Raw genomic sequence first — 25,201 nt, 5'->3', positions numbered from 1 at the left:
TTAATTTACACATTCTATAGTGTTGTCATTAGTATATATTTTATCCTACTTCACACTAACTGCTTACATAGTCAAATAAGCAAAATTAATGAAAAATGAGATACCTGGATACCATGAAGAGGAGTTTTCTCAATGTACTGAAAGATGTTCAGGTTACTTCTCCTTAGAATGCCAGAACCAGAGTAAAGAATGTCAAGGCTGTAAGTAGATGCCGAATGGGAAGTCCCTAATGACACCAACAAAAAAAAATCCCCGAATTTAACAACAGTCACAGCAACACCGAGAGGGCATGGGGCAGGGAGGGAGACCCCCTTTCTGGGTTACGCACGTTCTACGTAGCCAGTATATGCAGAGGAGGAGCCACTCTTGGAGAAACGATCATAGTTATGAGCGACCATTTCCTTCAGAACTCGACGGACCATTTTGCTGTAACACAAAAAAAGGAAAAAACTGCATTGTGATGGCTGTTTCCCAAGTCAGATTTGGAAGGAACCCAAATCCTCAGTGGAAAAAAGAAGGGGCCAAATTTTCCTCGTGCCACTCCAAGACTAGGGAGGTGCCAGCTGGAGTGCCAGCACCAGGATTAGGGTTTTCCCCTTCATTCCTCAGATATCTGAAGTTTAGTTTGCAAGTTTAGGCAGCAAGGTGAGGATACCCAGATACTAGATGGTTGAAGCTGAGTGATGGACACGACTCAGAAGTGGAAAACAACACGTTCTTTGAATCATCGTGGTTCTAGTGTCAAATAGTATATACTTCTAAGGAAAATTGTACCAAACTGGGGAGACTGCCTAATCTTTCTTTAAACGTTTTCCTATACCTCCTAGTGTTGTCTAATGTTCAGCTAAAGGGACACTTCACAAGGGACTTCTCTGGTGGTGCCACAGTTAGGACTCCACGAGCTTCCACCATAAGGGACACAGGTTCGATCCCTGGTCAGGAAACTAAGATCTCACAAACCACTCAGCATGGCCGTAAAAAAGGGGAAAAAAAGAAAAGAAACATCTCAGTAAAACGCAATGTGCGTGCTAAGTTACTTCAGTCGTGTCTGACTCTTTGAAACCCTATGGACTATAGCACACCAGGCTCCTCCATCCATGGAATTCTCCAGGCGAGAACACTGGAGTGGGTTGCCATGCCCTTCTCCAGGGAATTTTCCCAATCCAGGGATTGAAACCATGTCTCTTTCATCTCCTGCCCTGGCAGGCAGGTTCTTTACCACTAGCGCCCCCTGGGAAACCTGAGAGCCTCTTTCTAAGTAAGTCTTACCCCTCTAAGGGATAGGCTATGAATTTAAGTATTCCTGGGCTTCCTTGTAGCTCAGCTGGTAAAGAATCTGCCTGCAATGTGGGAGACCTGGGTTCAATCCCTGGGTTGGGAAGATCCCTTGAAGAAGGGAAAGACTACCCACTCTAGTATTCTAGCCTGGAGAATTCCATGGACTGTATAGTACATGGGGTCCCAGAGAGTTGGATACAACTGAGAGACTTTCACATTTGTTTTTTTTTTTTTCCTCTATCTTATTTACTTATCTAATTAGTGTTGAGATATTGCCATTCCTGACTACTTAACATTAATTGCATCAGTAATAATAATATTTAAACAGCACAGCAAAAAATAAATTAAGATAATCCACCAAAGAAGTCTGTACCGAGGTCTGATGTAGAACATTATTGAGAGGAAGAAGAAGAATGTTGCCTTACAGGGTTCACCCCAGTATCACTAGGTGATATGATTTTAGCCTGGAGAAGAAAAGGTAAAGAGCAGTTCTCAAATATTCACAGGGACTGCATGTGAGTGAGTGATTAGCTCTCTTCTGCTTTGCTCCAAGGATGAAGTCAGGTCGAGAGAAGAGTTCAGTCCTACTGAAAATGTAGTTGGATTTTAAAACATTACTAACATTTGGCAATATGATATTACCAGACCAAACAGGAGACCTAGAGTGAAAAAAAAAAACCATATCCAGAGTTCCAAATCATAGTGCCAAGGCAAAGTTTAATCTGGCCTGCTAAATACTTCTCTTAAGGGAAATTTGGCAAACTCTATGGTTTTACGCAACAACATAACCCATCATAAAGACCACACCATTATTATTAGCTACACGTGTATCATATCATTATACAAACAAGCTTGGATAAGCAGAGAGAGGAGTGCTGTTCCCTACCTTGCAGGCATTTCAAAACGTAGGATGTCTTGGACAATGGAGAGCATGTACTTATTCATTTCTTTGGGAAGTTCCCCAATAGAGAGCAGGATGTTTTTTACTTCCATGTAGGATGGATTGTTTTTTAAAATGATGGCAGCTGCAGTAGTGCGCACAGTTTTTTCATGTATTTTACGATTCTGGTGGTATATCCTGTTCATAGTCTTCTTTACCTGTACACAAGATGTTCAAGCTTGGTTAGCGCACATCTCGTTTCATGAATTGATACCATGGAAGGAAGAGTTCATGCTCATAAAAATAGACACATGCCTCTATATATCCCACATTTCTTTGCACTTAGGGTGGGGCCCTAGTTCTGGCTAACAGACCATAAGCAGAATTTCTGCGGTGACTTCTGGGCTGAGGCAGTTAAGAGCTGATATATCTTATCCCTCTCTTTCGTCTACTACTATAGTGAGTTCATGGCCACATTTTCCCTTAGCGTGGATTAGCCATAGCATGGTTGAGAAGCTGAGATGTGAGAAACAGATTTTTGAGTCTTGATTGTTATGCAGCGTATCATAGTATTACCTAACAAACAGATTTTTCAAAGGTACTACTGCTACGCGGCAAAGGGCCTCTATAGAGAGATGGCTATATGAACCTATATTCCTTACAATGAAGTGCCTCAGATTTTTCCATCTTTTTAAAATTAATAGACTATTTTTTAGAGAAATCTTAGGTTCACAGAAAAATTGAGCTGCAAGTATAGCATTCCTATATACCTCCTGATCTCCATCCCTTCCCACTCCCCCTCCCACGCAACCTCCCCTCTACCAACATCCTGCATCTCAGTGGTAGGTGTGTTACATTTGATGAACCTATACAGATACATCATTATCACCCAAAGTCCATAGGTTATATTAGAGGATTTTCTTTTTTCTTTTTTTTTTTTTTACAAAATGTTAATACTGAAGAAAATTCATCAAAATAATTACATTCTGCGGCAACAAATAATTTATTAGTCACTAGCATCACCTAACAATAGGTGATGTTTGGGGTTCTATACTAGGTATTTATAAATATTTCTTTCAATTCTATTCCCCTCTGCCTGTTCTCTCTCTCAAATGTTGACCTTGTTCTCAGGTCTATAGGAGTTAAGAAACTCACCAAAACAAAAACAACTAAGAAGAGACTGCGCCAGCGTCTAAAGAATCTGTCTCTAAGTCTGTCTGTCTCAAAAACTCGTGACCCTAATTATCACACTTCACAGCCTATCAACTTTGATAGAAAACGTAGCTGCAAACTTAGAACATCAGTTTCAGCAGGCAGTTTATCTTATACTTTGTAAACATTCTCTGTCCTAAAAAAATTTTAATTTGGATGGCTTCCTGAATGGTCACACTTAAGCCAGGTAATTCCCATGTCAAACAATTTAAGAGCATCTTAAAACTTGTGGTGTGTGTGTGTGTGTCTGTGTGTCTGTGTGTCTGTGTTAATTGCTCAGTCATGTCTGATTCTGCAACCCCATGGATGGTAGCCCATCAGGTTCCTCTGTCTGTGAGATTTCCCAGCCAAGAATACTGGAGTGGGTAGCCATTTCCTTCTCCAGGGGGATCTTCCCTACGCAGGGACCGAACCTGGGTCTCCTGCATTGCAGGCAGATTCTTTACCATCTGAGCCACTAGGGAAACAAAGATATTTTGGAAAAGAATTTGTTTCTTAAAGTAAGAGAAGGTGCTTCAGTATTTATGCTTCAGGATATAGGACATTATCTACTCAAAATGTGAGGCTACTTCAGAACAGCCTTAAACCCAATTGAAGTTATTTCTAAACAGGAAAAAAGAGATTCTTAGTTTGGGAGGGAAAATAGGGTGACTTCAGAGAAGTTTGCATTTGACTTGTGATTATGCATGCTTTTTTTTTTTCCTTTTATGAAGGTTGCAAATATTCTTGGAGAACTTACCTCATCAGTTATGAAAGGGACATCATATCTCTGGAGTGTGGTGGCGGCGAGGTGGCTGATGGGCCCTTCTCCGGTCTCTGTGTACTTCAGAAGGAGCGGGATGCCTTCTGGAAGCCGGGCATTCTTCAGAGCCAGCAGGTACATCATGATGTCCTCTTTTTTCTCTGCTTTTTCAAGTCCTCCCAAAATTAACTTCTTGGCTTCTATCACTCCCTAAAAGAACACATTCTACATTAGACATATGTGTAACCATACATGAAACAAAGCTTGGGTAAGATCAGTTTCACTCTTGTGTCCAAGACAACAGGTTAAAGTTTTACAACTTTTTGCACTAGTTGCTTGACTGAGGCATGCAATGAAAATGAAAAAGTGAAGCTTGATAAAGGTATTGTTGTTATTTTTAAAATACATACATTAACATATCTGCAAGAAGCAATGAGTATAATTAACAACGGGCATATTTACTTTTGAACACACCCTGAATGTACAAAGTCATTTTAAAAATTCCCTTGTGGTCGATTATTCCTAGAATTACTCATTCACTGAAATTCTAAAATAATGGTTAGAAGGTGCCTAACTGGTGGCAATCACCTTTTCTTTTGTAATAACTATGGTGAAAGCACCTAGGACTCAACTGTAAGATCTTGTTCTAAATGTTTAAAGAGTGCTCATTTCCACTCAATTCCAAATTTCATTAATGCTGACATACTGTTCAAAAAACCTTTCTTGAATGCCTTCTGTGTAGCAGGTACTTTGCAAACATATTCTTTAACCAGGCGAGGCCTTTTGTTTTCTGGCCTAGAAACTATTAACTAGTAAGTTAATAGTTTAATGGAAAAGTAAATTAGAAATAGGCTCTATTTTACCTTTGTTACTAGGTGTGTTTTAGGGGCTTCAGTGTCATCTGTAGGCTTCAGGTACACACACACACACCCACATTGGGAGAGATGGGGGGTAGTGAAGACACAAAAGACTCTCAAATAGAATGAAGATGCTAAAGTTCAAATGTAATAAAGAAGTGCTATTTCTCAACTATCAGACTGATCTCTAAAAACCCAAAAGTTTGATAACATACATTGTTATTGAGCCTACTGGGAAATCAGCATCCTAGTGGGAGCCTAAAATGTTACAATTCCCATGGAAGATAATTTGGCAAAAACTAACAGATAGGCATTTTGATCCAGTACCCTAGCCCTGAAGCTATAGTTCCAAAAATAAGAGAAAATGTGCCCAAGATTATCCATTTAAATATTATTTGTAAGAGTAAAAACAGTGGACATCACCTAATGACCTTACATGGGAGAATAAACTGGTGCCTCAGTTTAACACACAGTGGAGTACTAGGCAGCTGTAAAATGAAGGAGAAAGATCTCTGTGAACCAGTATGGGCTGATTTTCAGAATATGTTAAGTGGAGAAAATAAGATACAAGAGAACGTATACAGAAGTTTATAGTTTGTGTAAGAAAAAAGGAATAAGAATGTGTGTGTACACCTACTTACTGTTGCAAAAAGAAACAGGAAAGAGAACCCAAAACTAATGATACTGCTTACATAGAAAAAGTAGGTAAGAATGGGTGGAAGGGTAGGAAAGGGAATGAGACCTCTTTGAGAATATTTTTAAAATCAAGTTTTGACTTTCAAATCATGTTCCTATTTCATATATTCAAGAAATAAAATGAAGTCAACAAGGATGAAAGGATGCTAAAATTGAATTCAAGCAAAATCTAATGAACATGAATAAATATCAGATTAATAACATAACTAAACAAAAGAGAATAGAAAAGAATTAATCCAAGTAATGTTTGAGCATAGTACTCTGATTGTATGCCTTTAGTGTAATATATTCTAAAGACAAAAAGATTGTGAAGTCTTGAACTTTACTAAAGATAGTATGTTTTTTGTAGTGATATTCATGTACAATTCCAAAGCTATTGTACAAGTGCACGTTTTAGGATTGAGCAAATGAATCAGTATCGATGTTCTTGAGAACTAAGTTTCTCACTGTGGGAGAAGGAAGATATAATTATGGATTAATGGAAGGAGAGAAAGAACCCTGTAGAACTGGGTTAGAATTAGAGGTAGCAGTATGAACTCATAATTTAATAAATATAAATACATGTATCTTGTCCACTGTAAGAGCCTAGATGCAATGGCCTTCAAGCAATGAGAAGTAAAAGTCTTTAGGGGTAAAATGTCAGATGCATGCATCGTACTCTCAGAGGGTTCAACCAAAATAATATAAAATGAAATAAGATAATGCAAATAGGACAATATATTAACAATGGTCAAATCTAGATGAATCAGGTATACAAATATTCATGGAATTGTGCTATTCTCACAACTTTTCCATAGGTCTGAATTTTTTTCCAAGTATAAATTTGGTGGAGAAAAGAAATTAGGATGCAGTGAGATAAAAATGTAAGCAAAAACAAACATTAGTAGGAAACAGAAATAGAAGTAAAATGCTGACTTAAAGCTGGTTATGTAATAAACACGGATGGAAAAAAGACTATATTTGTATATATTTAACATCTTTAACCTATCTGCCTTACAGAAAGATGAGTTGTGTTGGATATTAATTCATTTAGATTTTCCATATTTAGCTGTGCTTAAAAGGGAGTGTTTTGTCATAGTTTAATGAGAAAGATGTTAAAATTGATAGTCTACTCAGGCAAGTGGAGAAGCTTTGAGGAAATGAAATTAAAAATAAAATATAAAGTTCTAAAGTAGTTAGAAGTAATTAAATTTGTACCATAAAAACTCAAAACTGCAAACCATACTTACTATAGATAATAGTCTGCTCTAGGAGGTAGCCCTAGAATCTAATATCAAAGAACAAGAACTTTACCATATATACATATATACATCATTCAAAGTTGAGTACAGTACATAGTGGGTACTCAATAAATATATCTTGATGGGGGATTCTTGGACTATTCACTTTCAGCAAGCATTTATTGAACATTACCTATGTTCCAGGCACCATTTTAAGCAATTGGTGTGGAATAAACAGAGATCCATTTCTGCAGTGAACTTATATTTCAGTGGGAGACAGAATAAATGATCCATGTAATAAATAACTGAATTATAAAGTATGTTCAACAGCAATAATTGCCATGCAAGTAGTGAAAATAGAGTAGGGTGAGGGGAGTTAGGAACACCAGTTGGGGACAGCACGTGAGTGTTAAGTAGGATGGTTTGGAGCTATATATGCAGTGGCTGAGATTGGATTTGCACTTACTTTCAGTTTGCAGCCTTCGTTCTGACACAGCTTCCTGACAAGGGCCCCGATGATGATCATAACAGATTCTCTGATGTCATTGCTTCCAAAGGAACCTTTGAACTTACTCTATTAGCCAAACAGGGATAAAATAGATTACCAAAACACTTTAACATTTCCATGGCATATTTTTCAGTAAGAAACAAAGTAGCCAAAGCCTAAAGACACTGTTTCCATATTTCTAGATTGCAAACTCTGAATTTGGCTTTGGGGACACATAAATTCACTATCTAGCTTTGAACTGAAGAGTTGGTAGAGTCTTTCTAGGTATTTTTAACATAAATCTGTGAATTCCTGAGAGGTTTATGGATTATATTCACTGCGTCAGTGAATCCAAAAAATGGTCTGTAAAATCGTATGTGTGGGTAATGAGGGGCTTCACTGATGCTATTAAATTTTCAAACAAGCCCATTTTCCAAAAAGATTATGAGTTATTCCCCTAAATCATAAGTAAATAAGTGCACTTTTTGTTTTTAAACCTTGGGTCCAAGAGAACTGTAGCTTTTGCTTCCAATATAATCTTTCAGTATCAGAAGAATTATATGTATTGGGTTGGTGAAACGGTTCATTAGGGTTTTTCAGTAATAATGTATTGAAAACCCCAAAGGAACTTTTTGGCCAACCCAATGCATAACATATAATGATTATATGCTATACAATGTACTGTACATTAAATAGCATGAAGATTTTTGAAGTCAAAATAAATCTTTTAAAGTCAAATTGTGAAGCATAACCAAGATTGAAATTAAAATTCTGTCCTATGTCACATTACATGATAGGTGAATATAATCTTTAAATTTCCATAAAACATAGCTTAAGTTATCTAGAGGAATTGCAAAGAAGACACTATGTGAAATATTCTACTTTGTGAAATAATCTACTGTACAATTAATGATTAATGGAAACAGTCTAACAGAATTTGAATATGAATAATCAGAAGGCAGCTCTAGTTTCAGCCTTTATTCTGATGCTGGCAACTTTTAATTACTGCTTAGATTCCGAAGATCAGATGAGAGCTTTAATTATGGCAGTGTCCATCTGACTTACAATGAGGGCTCTCAGGAGTTCTTCATCGGGATGTGAGGCAAATGCACAGGCATAGAGAAACCTTTCCTGGAGGATAACGCTCTCGGTGCTTTTGAAATCCAGAAAGTCCAAAATGGCATCTAATGAGTCTGGTGTCTGAGCAGAGGTGACAGCATCCACTAGCTGGGGTCTACAACAGAAAACACAGTCATAGACATCACTGTTTAGTGTGCTTAATAAATTATTTTGAATTTCTACCATTCATAGACCCCATTGGTTTGAGATTCCTACAGAAGTGAAAATTTTTTATTTAAATAAAAGAAAAGTGATGGCTTTCTCTGAAAGACACTACCCCATTTTATTTTAAGCCTCTCTGTTAACTCCCTTCTTTCTCACTCAATGTACCCTCAGAATATACAGATAAATTTTACTGTATTACCCTAAGCCAAATGTAATTTGGAGGTTTGTAAATAAAATTATATAAATAATATTACAAATTAGGTTCAAATTCTTTCCTCCATAAGTAATATACAAAAGCTATGGTCTCCCAAATCAATTCTTTTTCTAATTAGCTTTGCAACTATATACACTTCTTAAATGCATAACTAAGGTAGTATCACTCAGTGGAAAGATGGGACATTCTTTTAAGTTTCATTCATATCCAAGAAAGAAATTTCGGCTCATTTTTTTTTTAAATAAAAAGCACCATGGTACAGTTCAAGTTCAGACTTCCCAGGTGGTGCTAGTGGTAAAGAAGCTGCCTGCCAATGCAGGAGAGGTAAGAGAGGCGGGTTCAACCCTTGGGTCAGGAAGATCCCCTAGAGGAGGGCATGGCAACCCACCCCGGTATCCCTGCCTGGAGAATCCCATGGAGAGAGGAGCCTGGTGGGCTACAGTCCACAGAATCACAAAGCGTCAGCCACAACAAGCAACTGAGCATTCACACAAGCATAGTTCAAGTTCAATCACAACAATTAGTTGTGAGCAGAGTGAAACTCCTGCAGGAAAGTGCTAGTTACATATTCTACTCATCAAGAATCTCTGGTTGAGTCTTGGGATGATAATATTTCTGAAACTAGCTGCCATACTAATAAACATAAGATGTCTGTATATATTTCATTCCACATCTACATAACATACCATACATGTATTTAATGCATTATATATATACATATTTTAAAAAAGATATTCTTGCACTACACCATTTTGGTCCTAACAAAACCTCATGGAATAAAGCAGACTGAGAGAGAGATAATACTTATTAAGTGTTATTATTGCAAACACTGCACTAGAAATTTTAGGTATGCAACCTCTTTTCCAAATTGGGAAAGGAGTACATCAAGGCTGTATATTGTCATCCTGCTTATTTAACTTATATGCAGAGTACATCATGAGAAATGCTGGGCTGGAGGAAGCAAAAGCTGGAATCAAGATTGCTGGGAGAAATATCAATAACCTCAGCTATGCAGATGACAGCATCCTTATGGCAGAAAGTGAAGAAGAACTAAAGAGCCTCTTGATGAAAGTGAAAGAGGAGAGTGAAAAAGTTGGTTTAAAACTCGACATTCAAAACAACTGAGATCATGGCATCTGATCCCATCACTTCATGGCAAACAGATGGGGAAACTGTGGAAACAGTGACAGACTTTATTTTCTTGGGCTCCAAAATCATTGCAGATGTTGACTGCAGTCATGAAATTAAAAGATGCTTGCTCCTTGGAAAAAAAGTTATGACCAACCTAAATAACATATTCAAAAGCAGAGACATTACTTTGCCAACAAAGGTCCATCTAGTCAAAGCTATGGCTTTTCCAGTAGTCATGTATGGATGTGAGAGTTGGACCATAAAGAAAGTTGAGGGCTGAAGAACCGATGCTTTTGAACTGTGTTGTTGGAGAAGACTCTTGAGAGTCCCTTGGACTGCAAGGAGATCCAACCAGTCCATCCTAAAGGAAATAACTCCTGAATATTCATTGGCAGGACTGATGTTAAAGCTGAAACTCCAATACTTTGACCACCTGATGCAAAGAACTGACTCACTGGAAGAGACCCTGATGCTGGGAAAAATTGAAGGCAGGAAGAGAAGGGGATGACAGAGAATGAGATGGTTGGATGGTGGATGGCATCACCAACTGAATGGACATGAGTTTGAGCAAGCTCTCGTAGTTGGCGAAGGACAGGGAAGCCTGGCATGCAGCAGTCCCTGGGGTTGCAAAGAGTCAGACATGACTGAGCGACTGAATTGAACTGAACCTCTTTTTGCTTTAACTTCTTCATCTGTAATGTAGGGCTATAAAGAGCAGTTATTTTAGGTTTGTCAGGAGGATTAAATCACATGATCTATGTAAAACACTAAGAATAGTGCTTGGCACATTGTAAATGTTCAATAAATATATGCTGTTATTAATACCATCAGCTCACTGAACATCTCTGTCAGTTTAATACTAATATTCTCCCAATACATAAGGAAACAGACTCAGAAATATCAAATCATTTGTTCAAGGTCCCATAGCTGGTAAAAATATAGCTAGGATTGGAACTCAGTTTTTTCTGACTCTGGAATACATGGGTCTTAATTACAGTGTTTTCTAAAGTGTTTTCATATAATGCTAACCCTACAAAATGCTTTAAGAAGAGGGATTTTCAAGGTCATGTAAGTTTGGAATATATTTAAGGAAACTTATACATAATATTATCAGATTAAATATGCCAGATATTTCCACAATAAAGAGAACTATTTGACTTGGTTTTTCCCAGTGTTTTTCAAACTCAGTTGCTCACAGGAGCCTTTCCTCTTGGCATACTTGTTAATAACCTCAAAGTCATAGGATACACATAATAAAACTGGGAAATGTTATATTCCACCATCCTGACTTTCACTATACTACAATAAACAGAAGGAATTCTCTGTATTTTATGAATGTTGAAAATGAGGCTCAGGGAAACTAAATATAAATGACTTACTTAAAGATTATATGATGTTGGAAGTCAGAATTTAAAACTAGGACTTCTGATTTTAGTTCATCCTAATATCTTTTCTACTATACTATGTTACATGTCTATTTCCTATGGTATGATGCAATATTGAAAATATTATCAGGTAAATAACCTGATTTAGAAAATACATCATGCAATCATACAAATTATTGCCACCATAAGATTTTTAGGATACAAATAAGGCTAAGGTTTAGTGTAATATCTGTTCTAAGTTAACAGCCAAATTTTGCACTGTTTTTGTCAGGAATTTTTTTTTTTTTGACAAAAAGATAAGTAACTCTAAAATATATCCTTAAGTTCTATGATTAAAACAGAGTCTGAAAACTTATAATTTTGCATATATTTAACTTAGTTTAAATGTTTACTTTTGAAGACAGTATTCAACTAACTTGTAGTTAGTCATATTGGATTCATATCAATTTTTTAATGCCCTAAGTCAAGTCAATAACAGTACAATCAAGAATAAACAATCTTCTCAGGAAAAAAGCTAAATCCTCTTATTCTTGAGTAATCAAGTCCTTAGAACTCAGTGACCACTGTTGCTGTGTGTTGTGTGTGTGTGGGAAGGGGTGTAACTTGGCCATTTTATACTTTTGACTATCTTAATGGCTAGTTTCCACTGTTTGTCAAACTAATTGAGTCATCTTCTATATCATCAATTAGCATAATTAGTGTTAAACAGTTGAATTTGTAGTTGCAGATAAATTTTGTTTTACAGACCAAAACACTTCTATTTAGAAAGTGTATTTGTGTTGGTATTTACAAAGTAAGTTTGAGAACTGTCAACTCTCTTTATTGTGGATGTAAAATAAGGCACTCTTCCACTGAATACTCAAATGATGTACGTATTTCTTCTCTCTGGATTCTTTTGGCTGTTTATCTCAGTTCTCAATTTTCTTTTCAAAACAAGGCTTCGATGAGGATCATCACTGTATCTTTAATGAAAGCTCATTTTCAATAGAAAAAATCATACTTTTTATTTATTTATTTATTTATTTATTTTTATAATCAATTCTGAACTCTTTTTGAGTATAAACTAATAGCTCTGGGAACACAATTTCACCAGAGTGTGGCAGCGCCTGCACTGTGGTATCACATCAAAGTCCTGCCCTCCCCCTATCTATGTACCAATCTAGACCTGATTTACACTCATGAACAAAGTGTTCAAAATAAAATGTTCACTCTGAGTCACTGCTGAAAACTTGCATTTCTGGCCAATTAACCATTGAGTTACTGCGGTGAGGTATAAGCGTTCAATGCAAATGTGAAACAGCAAACAATTGATTTGAAGGTGAGGCAGTTGATTAAAAAGGGATCTTATCTGCTTAATAAACAGCAACCCTGAAACACTTTCTTATAGACAACCCCAGGAAATGTTCAGGTAACTTACAGTACTTCCTTGTTTTCTGCCTTTAGAATTTGGAGGATCTCTTCTTTCTTTGCCGTCCTGAGGTGCTTGATGAAGGCCAGGAAGCTTCTGACAGCCTCAGCCTTGGAGAGGTTGTCAGGCTGCAGGTGTTTTCTGATGGACTGCCAGTGCTCTGAGAGCTGCAAAACACGGCCGCAGGCCCAGACCACACTCATAATTCTGAACATCCATGTTTACAAAGAATGTTCTCTCCAGAAATAAATTTTTCCTTGTATCTGACAAGCAAAAGAAGCTCTTTGTATCTTACCTCAATATATCTGATTGCCCCTGCCCCCATCACATTCCTGTGACTCTCAAATACAGAGGCCTGCTGACCAGTGCACAAGTCCTCCTCAAGAGGACAGTTTTTGTCGATTAGTACTTAGCTCAAATGACCTCAAGATTCTGGGCATGTAGGTCATTCCATGGTTACACAAGGGAATTACATCTGAGGCCAGGCTTTGACTACCATAGTGAAATTATCTGAATTTTCATCAACAATAGGATATTTTGGAGGGGGAAAATCATCTGAACTGCTGAAGAATTGTGTCATGTTTCTTATGAACTGAAACCTTAATGAAAACCAGTTTTTATAATAATTTGATCTCCCTATTCTCTTTATTTTACTGTTTGTATGAAATACAAGTAATAGTAAAACACCTTGCTGAGGTCTGAATTGTTCATTTCATACATCTGTGTTAAGTAGAGTGGCATTTAGATAAAGGTAACCCTCATATACACTACTGTTATGCTGCTGTGGTTTTAAAAATAGTAAATAGTTCTAATCAATAACATCTTTTGGCTTAGGAAAAAGTTCAAAACCTTATTTTTCATAGTTTATCACTTCTCCCTTAGTTGTAAAAAATGTGTTAAATCCTGTAAGTGACCTCTCTCTTAACTCTGCATAATCTGCATGCTACCAGTTTTTAAAATATACATTCCTTCCAATAACAACAGATACATATTTTGCTCTTCTTCAAATCCATTTTGGTTATCTAATCTTAAGAGGGTAGTCCAAAACAATATTCCAGTTGTACTTAGCTAAAGATTTACTGGGTCATTTCTGAGGGCAGAGATCATATCAGTGTTAAGTCAGAATTTTTTTCTTTAAAGAGTTGCAATGGTGACATTACACTGACATTGAATAAGCAAATTCCAAAGACATAAACCTTTTCTATAATAATGAAGAAATAGTTTTGAGACATCTTAGATGGCTCATAATATTTGATAACTAGGAGGAGAGAAATTAACAGAATAAGAAAAGATCATTGGTTTCATTAGTCACCTTTCTAAATAATTTCCATCTCATATGACATTAGAAAATGACACTGGAACATTAGATAATTTATGGGGAAAAGAAGAAGAAACAAGGTTTGAAAACAATTATTTTTGTCTCATTTTGTTTTCCCCTTCACTCAATTTTGATATATTTGAAAAACTAATAAGGAATTAGTGCCTTGCACTTTAAGCAAATTTGGGTATTAGCTCTTGATGATTCCACTCTTCTGAACACTAATAATGGTCAAGGGAAGGGCATCTTCTGGTAGCTACAAACAGAGGCTGAAGCCAAGGGTTAAGTATTAGGAAACGCTGGAACCCAGAGTCATATCTGTGGCCATACATCACAACTGATTTATTCAACAAAAGAAATTATTCTTCATTAGATTAAAAATATTACACACTCACAAATACATACAGATACACTCACACATGCACACACACACACACTCACACACTTAGCCTTGGGGGTGTGCTCATTTCTGGCTGTAACAGTAGGGGAGGTTGGGGTGTGGTAAGTAAGTGTTCCTGATTTAGTGAAGAGCTTGGTATCCATTTCTAGTCCTCCTAGCAGCTCTCAGAACACCGAGCTCAGTAAAACATTTCACCTGTGGACATTTTACTGTGTGTGTGCTCAGCTATTTCAGTTGGGTCCTACTCTTTGCAACCCCATGGACTTTTGTCCACCAGCCTTCTCTGTCCATCGGATTTCCCAGGCATGAATACTAAAGTGGGTTGCCATGTCTTCGTCCAGGGAATCTTCCCGACCCAGTGATCCAGCTCATATCTCTTGCATCTTCTGTATTGCAGGTGGATTCTTTACCCACTGAGCCACCTGGGAAGTCTGGATATATTACTCCCGTGAGGCAGAACTTTCAGGATTCAGGCCACTGTCCATGCTCTCAAGGCTGTATGCTTCCCCTAACTTCATCAGGCCCTTATCCCCACTGCATTCTGAGGTCTGCTTTGAGGAAGCTGCCTTCAAGTCATGATATTTTTTATTTGAAAGAAGTGGGTGTGGTAGTCATTTGTTAATTATTATAGCATATTATTAGGCTGCTGCCATTATAACTCAGAGGTGGCTGGAAGTTCTTTGTAAACTTTCCTTATAAATTAACTGAAGCTTCCACTGGAGACAAAAGGAAAACAGAATGGTAGGCCGTGATTATTCCATGATTGGGCCACACAATGCTGTGGCTCACACTCACAGAAGGGCATCCTTTGCACTTGCTCTGGAAGACCTGGCCCACAATGGGAATGGCCGTGTACTTCGAATCGACTGCTTTAATGATGGCTGCAACCTGCTTTCCCGGCTTCAGTCTCAGACCTGCTTCCGTGGTTTTCAGCTCCAGTTTCTGCCTGCATAACCAAGGAAGAGAAATACATCAGCGGCCTTCTTTTGAGTGAACAAGCTATTAATTGTCACTCTTTTGGCAAACAAGAAACTAATGTATTCAAATTCTGTAAGGCCATGTCTTTCAAACTGAGAGATCTCCAGCAGTAACAGAAACCTCTAGATCATTATGAAAATTTTCTGGAGCAACAATTTTATTCAAAGGTTTGAAAGTTTAAGCCTGGGATTTCAAAATATTATGACAAGAGATTACAGGAAAGAAAATTTGCCTGGATGCTGAGTAAGATATATGACATCACCTCTTTGGGCTTTAGCCCAGCTCTCTGAAAAATAATATCTTTGGGACAACCACATGTCACTTACTAAAACAATTAGGAAATCTTGTTTTCCAAACATGGCCTCAAGAGTCTGATATGCTCTTTCAGTAGCTTGCCTCTCTCCCTTCAAAAGGTGGAGTCTACATCCCTCTCCTTAAGCCTGGGCAGGACTCTGTGACTGCCAGGACTTGTAGAGCACAGTAGAAGTTTCAATACATGGCTTGTAAGGCTAAGTCCTTTCATGCTGGAGAAGACTCCTGAGAGTTCCTTGGATTGCAAGATCAAACAGTCAATCTTAACGGAAATCAAGCCTGAATACTCATTGGAAAGATAGATGCTTAAGCTGAAACTCCAGTATTTTGGTCATCTGATGTGAACAGCTGACTCATCAGTAAAGTCCCTGATGCTATGAAAGATTGAGGGCAGAAGGAGAAGAGGGTGTCAGAGGTTGAGATGGCTGGATGGCATCACTGATGCAATGGAAATGAACTTGGGCAAACTTCGGGAGATGGTGAGGGGCAGAGAGGCCTGGCGGGCTGCAGTCTATGGGGTCGCAAAGAGTCGGACATGACTGGGTGACTGAACAACAACAAGTCACAAAAGGGAATTCAGCTTTCATCTGGCACACCAGCAGCACATACCTTGGGAGACTTGAGCTACCATGTAAGAAGTCTGGCTACTGAAGCTACCATGTTGAGAGGCCACATGGAGATAAAGAGAGATGCATGAGGAGCCCAAGTAGTGTGAATCTGCAGCCCAGACACTAGATAGGTGAGGGAGCAGCCTGTGAACCACCTCTGCAACTGCACAGTACACAGCAAGCAAAGCGTGCCTAGCAGGATCAAGTGTCATGATTGTGAGAGAAAATAATAAAGTGATTGCTGCTTTTCATACTACTAAGTTTGGAGTGGTGTGTTATAGAACAATGGAATCCTGATAAACCTAAATTTAAAATATTAATTTTATATGAAATCAAGATGGATGTAGTACAAAGTAGAACGCAAGGTTCTAATCCAGAGGAGACTTCAATAAAATTTCAAGCATTTATGGTTTGAGGCATTTCTACCAAGATTTTGCAACCATTTACCTCTGACATTAGAGTTACTTCAGAAGAAATATTTGAGAAATAATAGCAGAAGATATAATTTACATTTAATGCTAGGATTTTACTCTAAATTAAAATCTGAAAATAAGACATACTCTTAGATTTGAAATTCTAGTCCTATAGCCTGTGAGAACTGTTCTGACCAGAGAAATTTTCTCAAATTGAAATAACAGTCTTGAATATGTAAGTACTATAAATCACAGCAAAAATTCTGTCATATCACTTTACTATGGAACATTTTTGTGTTTAATAACACACAATGACAAATAACACAATGACAATAACACAATGTGTGACAATATCACAATGACAAAAAAAATAATCTTGAGGAGAGAACACACAAATGCCACTTTTTTATCTTAACATTAAAAGCATTTGATAGAGAAATCAGAAAATAAATAAGAATAAATCAAGGTGTTTGCCTTTTTAAAATTTAAATTCTATTCAATAGACAATTTGTTTTTAATGAAGTCCTATTTTAAAACATTAAGTATTTATTTCATGCCACATACTATTATAGATAATATGAAAAATAAAGATGAATAAGACACAATTATTGTTCTAAAGGAGCTCACAGTCAAAATGAGGAAGCAATAAATATATTAATTCATGTGCATGTATATATGTGCATACATATTTTTTAATTTTAATAATATACTAAAGAAGAGTAAGGAAAATTTAAGCATTATCTTACCTTGATACTATTTTGCCTGCTATTGATTGTAGAAAATTCAGCCTCAAGGCATGTATCTCTTCTGAGAGCACAGCTACAACAAAGCTGTCTTCTATCTTATAGGTAGTGACAGATGTGGCTTTCGAAGTGACACCCAAGACCTAAACAAATAAATGTGGTTGTAACAAGCAATCAGCTTTCTATCTTTGAATCAAGCCAAATAGCAAATTATCTTCTCATCTTCACAAGAACGCCCCTTTCATATTTGTTCAACACACAAACCTATAATACATTAAAATAAATCCATTCATTTGATTTTATATAATACTATACCCTAAACTAAAAATTGCAAGTGTTCCCAAATTATATTGCTACTTTATTCACCTATTATTTTTGAATCGTCTCTACAAAAAGAACTTGGTTGCTTCAGAAAGTGATAGCCAGCATACCTGATGTGGGGTTGTAAATCCAGCCCTCTCTATTTTGCATGAATCCAAAGCCTTAATTTTGGTCACTTTGTCTTGCTGAGCCTGGTAGGTCACTTTACAATCTCCAGAGATGTCTACCTAAAAAGAAAAGCCAAAATACAATGTTTCAGATGGGATTCTCACATGAACCATTTGAATTCCAGTGGCAAGTAACTTAAAAAATTGGGGTTCTAATACATCACGCAGGACTCCTTTCTCTGACAAGATAGGAAAACAGAAGAATTTAGTGTTTCCTGAAGCATGTGGATTCCTTTCCATTCTCTTTGAGTCTTATGAGCAAATTCTTATTGCCCCAGGAATAATAAATGATTTCCTACTTCTCTCTAATGTCTAATAGGAATTGGACAAATGGCCTCAGTTCAGTTCAGTTCAGTTCAGTCACTCAGTCATGTTAGACTCTTTGCAACCCCATGGACTGCAGCATGCCAGGCTTCCCTGTCCATCACCAACTTTTGTAGCTTACTCAGACTCATGCCCATTGAGTTGGTGATGCCATACAACCATCTCATCCTCTGTCGTCCCCTTCTCCTCCCGCTTTCAATATTTCCCAGTAACAGGGTCTTTTCAAATGAGTCAGCTCTTCGCATCAGGTGGCCAAAGTATTGCAGTTTCAGCATCAGCATCAGTCCTTCCAATGAGTATTCAGGACTGATTTCCTTAAGGATAGACTGGTTGGATCTCCTTGCAGTCCAAGGGACTCTCAAGCGTCTTCTCCAACACCACAGTTCAAAAGCATCAATTCTTTGACTCTCAGCTTTCTTTATAGCCCAACTCTTACATCCATACATGAATACCGGAAAAATCATGGCTTTGACTAGACAGACCTTGTTGGCAAAGCAATATCTCTGCTTTTTAGTATGCTGTCTAGGTTGGTCATAACTTTTCTTCCAAGGAGCAAGCATCTTTTAATTTCATGGCTGCAGTCACCATCTGCAGTGATTTTGGAACCCCAAAAAATGACGTAGTCATAATCAAAATCTCTCAAATGGGTAATTATGGGGTGAGGGGAGTTGACTTTTAATACGATGTGTAGGCTCTGTGTGTGTGTGTGTGTACGTGAAAACACACACAGGCTTTGATGAGCTAAGTCCTTTAAAACCTGCAGCATTAATTCAGCTCACCACAAGGCACATCAATAATTTGAATGTAAGCAAATACATCTCAATACTGACTCTGTATAGCTTCTCTGAGGCGTCCCTTTGGCCTCTACAAGCCAGTCTTGCTACCCTCAGTCTTTCCAGCAAGCTAACCAGCATTCTCTTGGCCCAGCCTTGCCATCAGATTTTCTTACCAGCTCATGAACTGGCTGAATTCAGACAAGAAAACTTGGACTCAGCTCTGCTTTAGTTATAATACTTGGGGAGCCACTAAACTTCTGTTGTTTAACCTTTGTTTTCATCTATTAAATGGAAGGGTTCATATAGATCAAACTGACCACACCTACATTAGCTGAGAAGACTATTAAAATACAGATGCTAATCTACTGAACCAGAATCTCTGCAGTGAATCCAGGGAATCTTTATTTTTATAACCTCCCCATGGCATAGGGATGCACAGTGAGGTCAGTGGAATGTTCTCCAAGGTTTTTTGGGTCTCTATCATTCAGCCATGAAATTAAAAGACACTTGCTCCTTGGAAGAAAAGTTATGACATATATTAAAATCTAGACATATATTAAAAAGCAGAGACATTACTTTGCCAACAAAGGTCTGTCTACTCAAAGCTAAGGTTTTTTTCTAGTAGTCATGTATGGATGTGAGTTGGACTCTAAAGAAAACTGAGTGCTGAAGAATTGATGTTTTTGAACTGTGGTGTTGGAGAAGACTCTTGAGAGTCCCTTGGACTGCAAGGAGATCCAACCAGTCTATCCTTAAGGAAATCAGTCCTGAATATTCATTGGAAGGACTGATGCTGATGCTGAAACTGCAATACTTTGGCCATCTGATGCGAAGGACTGACTCATTTGAAAAGACCCTGATGCTGGGAAAGATTGAAGGCAGGAGGAGAAGGGGACGACAGAGGATGAGATGGTTGGATGGCATTACCGACTCAATGGACATGAGTTTGAGTAAGCTACAGGAGTTGGTGATGGACAGGGAAGCCTGGTGTGCTGCGGTCCATGGAGTCATAAAGAGTCAGGCATGACTGAGCGACTGAACTGAACTGAACTGATCATTCAGTCATTCTATAGGTCTCCTTAGTATAACTGATTCTAATTTCCTTTCCCCTGTATTCAAATACAAATTGGGGTAAATGACAATTTGTTTCATATGTAAATGAGACAACTACCCAACTCACCTTTTCTAATCATTACCATAGGAGTATTTTTTTTTTTTACTGAATCTCTCCAAATAGAAACCCATATAAACAATTTTAGTAACTATATGTAAGATTCTAGATGCTTAATAATATTACTAAGTACCTCATTGGTAGTTCCAGAGCTTAACTGCATCTGAAATAGGCTAGCCAGGCCTCTCTTGAGATTTTCTATGGCTGCTGGTTCATTTTGATACGAGTAGAACTCTTTGATCTAGGTGAAAAAAGAACAAACATAAATAGAGCAGAAATGGATCATTTACGAGACTTGGTTAAATAAATATCAGGAAAGGTTAGATTCTCACCCCTATCAATCCTGGGAGAAAGAGATCTGTTAGTTCAAAGCTGGGACTTCTTTTTTTGTGAAAAGAAGCCATTTATTTACATTTCAAAAAGCTAGACCACCAAAATATGACATTTATGGAGGCTGATAATGAAGGCTTTGGGTATGATGGGAATAACATAGGAAAGGAAAAAGAGCACTGATACAGGATAGGGTTTCTGTGAAAACAAGGATTGCCCAAGAAAGAGAAATCAGGAACATTCTCTTCAAGCATGTTGTCAACATATTCCCTACCTGTAATTCTGCTTGAAACAAAAATTAACCAATGTTTGGACTTCCCTGGTGGCCCAATGGTTAAGAACCTGCCTGCCAAAGCAGGGGATATGGGTTTGATTCCTGGTCCAGGAAGATCCAACATGCTGCAGAATAACTAAGCTGGAGTGCCACAAATATTGAGTTCACATGCTACAACTATTGAAACCTGTGTGCATAAAGCCCGTGCTCTGCAACAAGAGAAGCCACCACAGTGAGGAACCTGCACCTCAAGGAAGAGTAGCCCCTGAAACTAGAGAATTCCTGCTCACAGCAGCGAAGACAAAAATCAAGTCTTCATCATAGTCAAAAGTATAAACCATTCAATATCACAGTAATCCAAGTCTATGCCCCAACCAGTAATGCTGAAGAAGCTGAAGTTGAATGGTTCTATGAAGACCTACAAGACCTACTAGAACTAATATGCAAAAAAGATGTCCTTTTCATTATAGGGGACTGGAATGAAAAACTAGGAAGTCAAGAAATACCTGGAGTAACAGGCAATTTTGGCCTTGGAGTACTGAATGAAACAGGACAAAGGCTAACAGAGTTCTGCCAAGAGAACGCACTGGTCATAGCAAACACTCCCTTCCAACAACATAAGAGAAGACTCTACACATGGACATCACCAGATGGCCAACACTGAAATCAGATTGATTATATTCTTTGTAGCCAAAGATGGAGAAGCTCTATACAGTCAGCAAAAACAAGACCAGGAGCTGACTGTGGCTCAGATCATGAACTCCTTATTGCCAAATTCAGACTTAAATTGAAGAAAATAGGGAAAAGCACTAGACCATTCAGGTATGACCTAAATCAAATCCCTTATGACTATACAGTGGAAGTGAGAAATAGATTTAAGGGACTAGATCTGATAGACAGAGTGCCTGATGAACTATGGATGGAGGTTCGTGACATTGTACAGGAGACAGGGATCAAGACCATCCCCAAGAAAAAGAAATGCAAAAAAGCAAAATGGCTGTCTGAGGAGGCCTTACAAATAGCTATGGAAAGAAGAAAAGCAAAAAGCAAAGGAGAACAGGAAAGATATACCCACTTGAATGCAGAGTTCCAAAGAATAGCAAGGAGAGATAAGAAAGCCATCCTCAGTGATCAGTGTGAAGAAATAGAGGAAAACAATAGAATGGGAAAGACTAGAGATCTCTTCAAGAAAATTAGAGATGCCAAGGGAACATTTCATGCAAAGATGGACTCAATAAAGGACAGAAATGGTATGGACCTAACAGAAGCAGAAGATATTAAGAAGAGGTGGCAAGAATACACAGAAGAACTGTACAAAAAAGGTCTTCACAACCCAGATAATCACGAAGGCGTGATCACTCCCACTCACCTAGAGCTGGACATCCTGGAATGTGAAGTCAAGTGGGCCTTAGGAAGCATCACTATGAACAAAGCTAGTGGAGGCAATGGAATTTCAGTTGAGCTATTTCAAATTCTAAAAGATGATGCTGTGAAAGTGCTGCACTCAATATGTCAGCAAATTTGGAAAACTCAGCAGTGGCCACAGGACTGGAAAAGGTCAGTTTTCATTCCAATCCCAAAGAAAGGTAATGCCCACAATTGCACTCATCTCACATGCTAGTTAAGTAATGCTCAAAATTTTCCACGCCAGGCTTCAGCAATATGTGAACTGTGATCAAGCTGGTTTTAGAAAAGGCAGAGGAACCAGAGATCAAAATGCCAACATCTGCTGGATCATTAGAAAAGCAACAGAGTTCCAGAAAAACATCTATTTCTGCTTATTGACTATGCCAAAGCCTTTGACTGTGTGGATCACAATAAACTGTGGAAAATTCTGAAGGAGATGGGAATACCAGACCACCTGACCTGTCTCTTGAGAAACCTGTATACAGGTCAGGAAGCAACAGTTAGAACTAGACATGGAACAACAGACTGGTTCCAAATAGGAAAAGGAGAACTTCAAGGCTGTATATTGTCGCCCTGCTTATTTAACTTATATGCAGAGTACATCATGAGAAACGCTGGGGTGGATGACGCGCAAGCTGGAATTAAGATTGCCAGGAGAAATATCAATAACCTCAGATATGTAGATGACACCACCCTTATGGCAGAAAGTGAAGAAGAACTAAAGTAAAGAGCCTCTTGATGAAAGTGAAAGAGGAGAGTGAAAAAGTTGGCTTAAAACTCAACATTCAGAAAACTAAGATCATGGCATCTGGTCCCATCACTTCATGGCAAATAGATGGGGAAACTGTGGAAACAGTGACAGACTTTATTTTGGGGGGTTCCAAAATCACTGCAGATGGTAATTGCAGCCATGAAATTAAAAGACGCTTACTCCTTGGAAGGAAAGTTATGACCAACCATGATAGCATATCAAAAAGCAGAGACATTACTTTGCCAATGAAGGTCCATCTGGTCAAGGCTATGGTTTTTCCAGTGGTCATGTATGGATGTGAGAGTTGGACTGTGAAGAAAGCTGAGTGCCAAAAAATTGATGCCTTTAAACTACAGTGTTGGAGAAGACTCCTGAGAGTCCCTTGGACTGCAAGGAGATCCAACCAGTCCATCCTAAAGGAAATCAGTCCTGGGTGTTCATTGGAGGGACTGAATTTGAAGCTGAAGCTCCAATACTTTGGCCACCTGATGCAGACAGCTGACTCATTTGAAAAGACCCTGATGCTGGGAAAGATTGAAGGTGGGAGGAGATGGGGATGACAGAGGATGAGATGGTTGGATGGCATCACCAACACAAGGGACATGGGTTTGGGTGGACTCCGGGAGTTGGTGATGGACAGGGAGGCCTGGCATACTGCGGTTCGTGGGGTCGCAAAGAGTAGGACACAACTGAGCGACTGAACTGAACTGAATCAAGTTTCAAAGTAACATCACAGATATAGATTCTTGTAGAGAATGGCAATCACCATGCTTGAGAATCCTGAGATGCACGGCCTCTAAGGGCTATGATAAGGGCCCACACGTGGCCAAAATGCCCATGGAGAAAATTCCACATGACTGATGTTCTTCAGCCCTCCAGAGCATTCCTGTTGGCCTTGGGTATGAGGAGACACAGAAGGTTGGAAGAATTGAGGTTTAGGGTGCTAACAGTGCACGGCCTGCCACAGGGACTGCTTTGAGTTTCTCTTCAGAAAGCAGGAAAAAGGCTAGAATGAAGAAGGGGACTGTGATTTGGCTGCAACAGTAAATGGCTTATCTTAGCTTTATTTCATCCTTGACAATTATAGGCACAGAGACGATAACTATGTCTTATACCATTTTGACTATTTAGCTCGTGTTTAAGAAACAAGGATAAAAATACAAAGAATTTTCTGGAAAGCAGGCTGTCATTTTTTACCCTGTATTGACTTCAAAGACATCACATGATTTAGAAATGGAGAGGATAGATATAGCTTCCCTATAAAAATTCCCAAGGTTTATGCTAATTATAGATGCATGTCTACCAGAAATATCCTGAATGCCTTCCTATTTCTCATTAAAACCAACCATGACTTCTCAAGTAAAACTGAAACCTCAGTCATTATGCAATAAATTCAATTAATACCAATCTGAACAATTTAGTGTACATGAAAACTCCCTCATACCTTAGATGAAAATACTTTGCCTGATAATTCAAACAAGTGCCTCAAATTTTCTATTTTTATTTTCTACATATATTCTGCCTAGGGACAGATTTATCGGGTACTCTATCCAGCAATCAATTTTAGTCATTACATTGGATGAACCTATAAATGTTGGGATTGTGTTTGTCCAGGTTAAAAGGGAACTGGAACAGTGACCTCAACGTCTGGAAATCCATGGTATCATATTCTCAAACAAATCACTGACAATTTCTCAGAACCAAGGTTGAGTTTCTGATGTTCTATTTTGTAAACTAGGTCTTCTTACCTTTGAGGAATTAGAGTGTAACTTTCCTTGCAAATATTTGGGAGAACTTAATCTCTAAATATCAGGACAATTAAAGGAACCTAACTGGATTTCTTGAGACCATACACAGTCAGAAGGGCTCACTGGTAGCAATACGCTTATGGTCTGGGACATTTTTGGCCTGAGCCTTAAATACCTCAGAAAGTGAGAGGATCCATTAAGTAGGAAAAATACTTGTACCACCATCAGATTAGTACCCTCACTTTGCTTCCAAGCTATAAAATATGCCTGAATTGCTTATAAAGTTTTACCTAAAATTTCAGAAACCCAGTTGGCAGATTTAATCTTCATATATAAGGTAAAATACTCTCCTCTTACTCCTTCTTC

The 25,201-nt window shown here is 38.1% G+C and overlaps 1 protein-coding gene across 1 annotated transcript in view; it reads right to left on the bottom strand.

Annotated features, from left to right (window-relative positions):
• The window catches only part of LOC122422362 (microsomal triglyceride transfer protein), a 54,374-nt gene that overhangs the window by 17,020 nt on the left and 12,153 nt on the right, over positions 1 to 25,201 (bottom strand). Inside the window, exons 4-14 of the mRNA XM_043438851.1 lie at positions 20,459 to 20,566; positions 17,998 to 18,114; positions 17,570 to 17,709; positions 15,308 to 15,458; positions 12,804 to 12,961; positions 8,438 to 8,606; positions 7,352 to 7,459; positions 4,110 to 4,322; positions 2,165 to 2,376; positions 329 to 426; positions 105 to 226 (exon numbers count right to left, since the gene is read on the bottom strand). Coding sequence (XP_043294786.1) covers positions 105 to 226; positions 329 to 426; positions 2,165 to 2,376; positions 4,110 to 4,322; positions 7,352 to 7,459; positions 8,438 to 8,606; positions 12,804 to 12,961; positions 15,308 to 15,458; positions 17,570 to 17,709; positions 17,998 to 18,114; positions 20,459 to 20,566 — 1,596 coding nt within the window. The remainder of the gene's footprint in view (positions 1 to 104; positions 227 to 328; positions 427 to 2,164; positions 2,377 to 4,109; positions 4,323 to 7,351; positions 7,460 to 8,437; positions 8,607 to 12,803; positions 12,962 to 15,307; positions 15,459 to 17,569; positions 17,710 to 17,997; positions 18,115 to 20,458; positions 20,567 to 25,201) is intronic.

The sequence above is a fragment of the Cervus canadensis genome, chromosome 19, assembly GCF_019320065.1.
Source record: "Cervus canadensis isolate Bull #8, Minnesota chromosome 19, ASM1932006v1, whole genome shotgun sequence".
NCBI lineage: Eukaryota > Metazoa > Chordata > Mammalia > Artiodactyla > Cervidae > Cervus > Cervus canadensis.
This window is presented reverse-complemented; position numbering and strand designations above follow the sequence as displayed.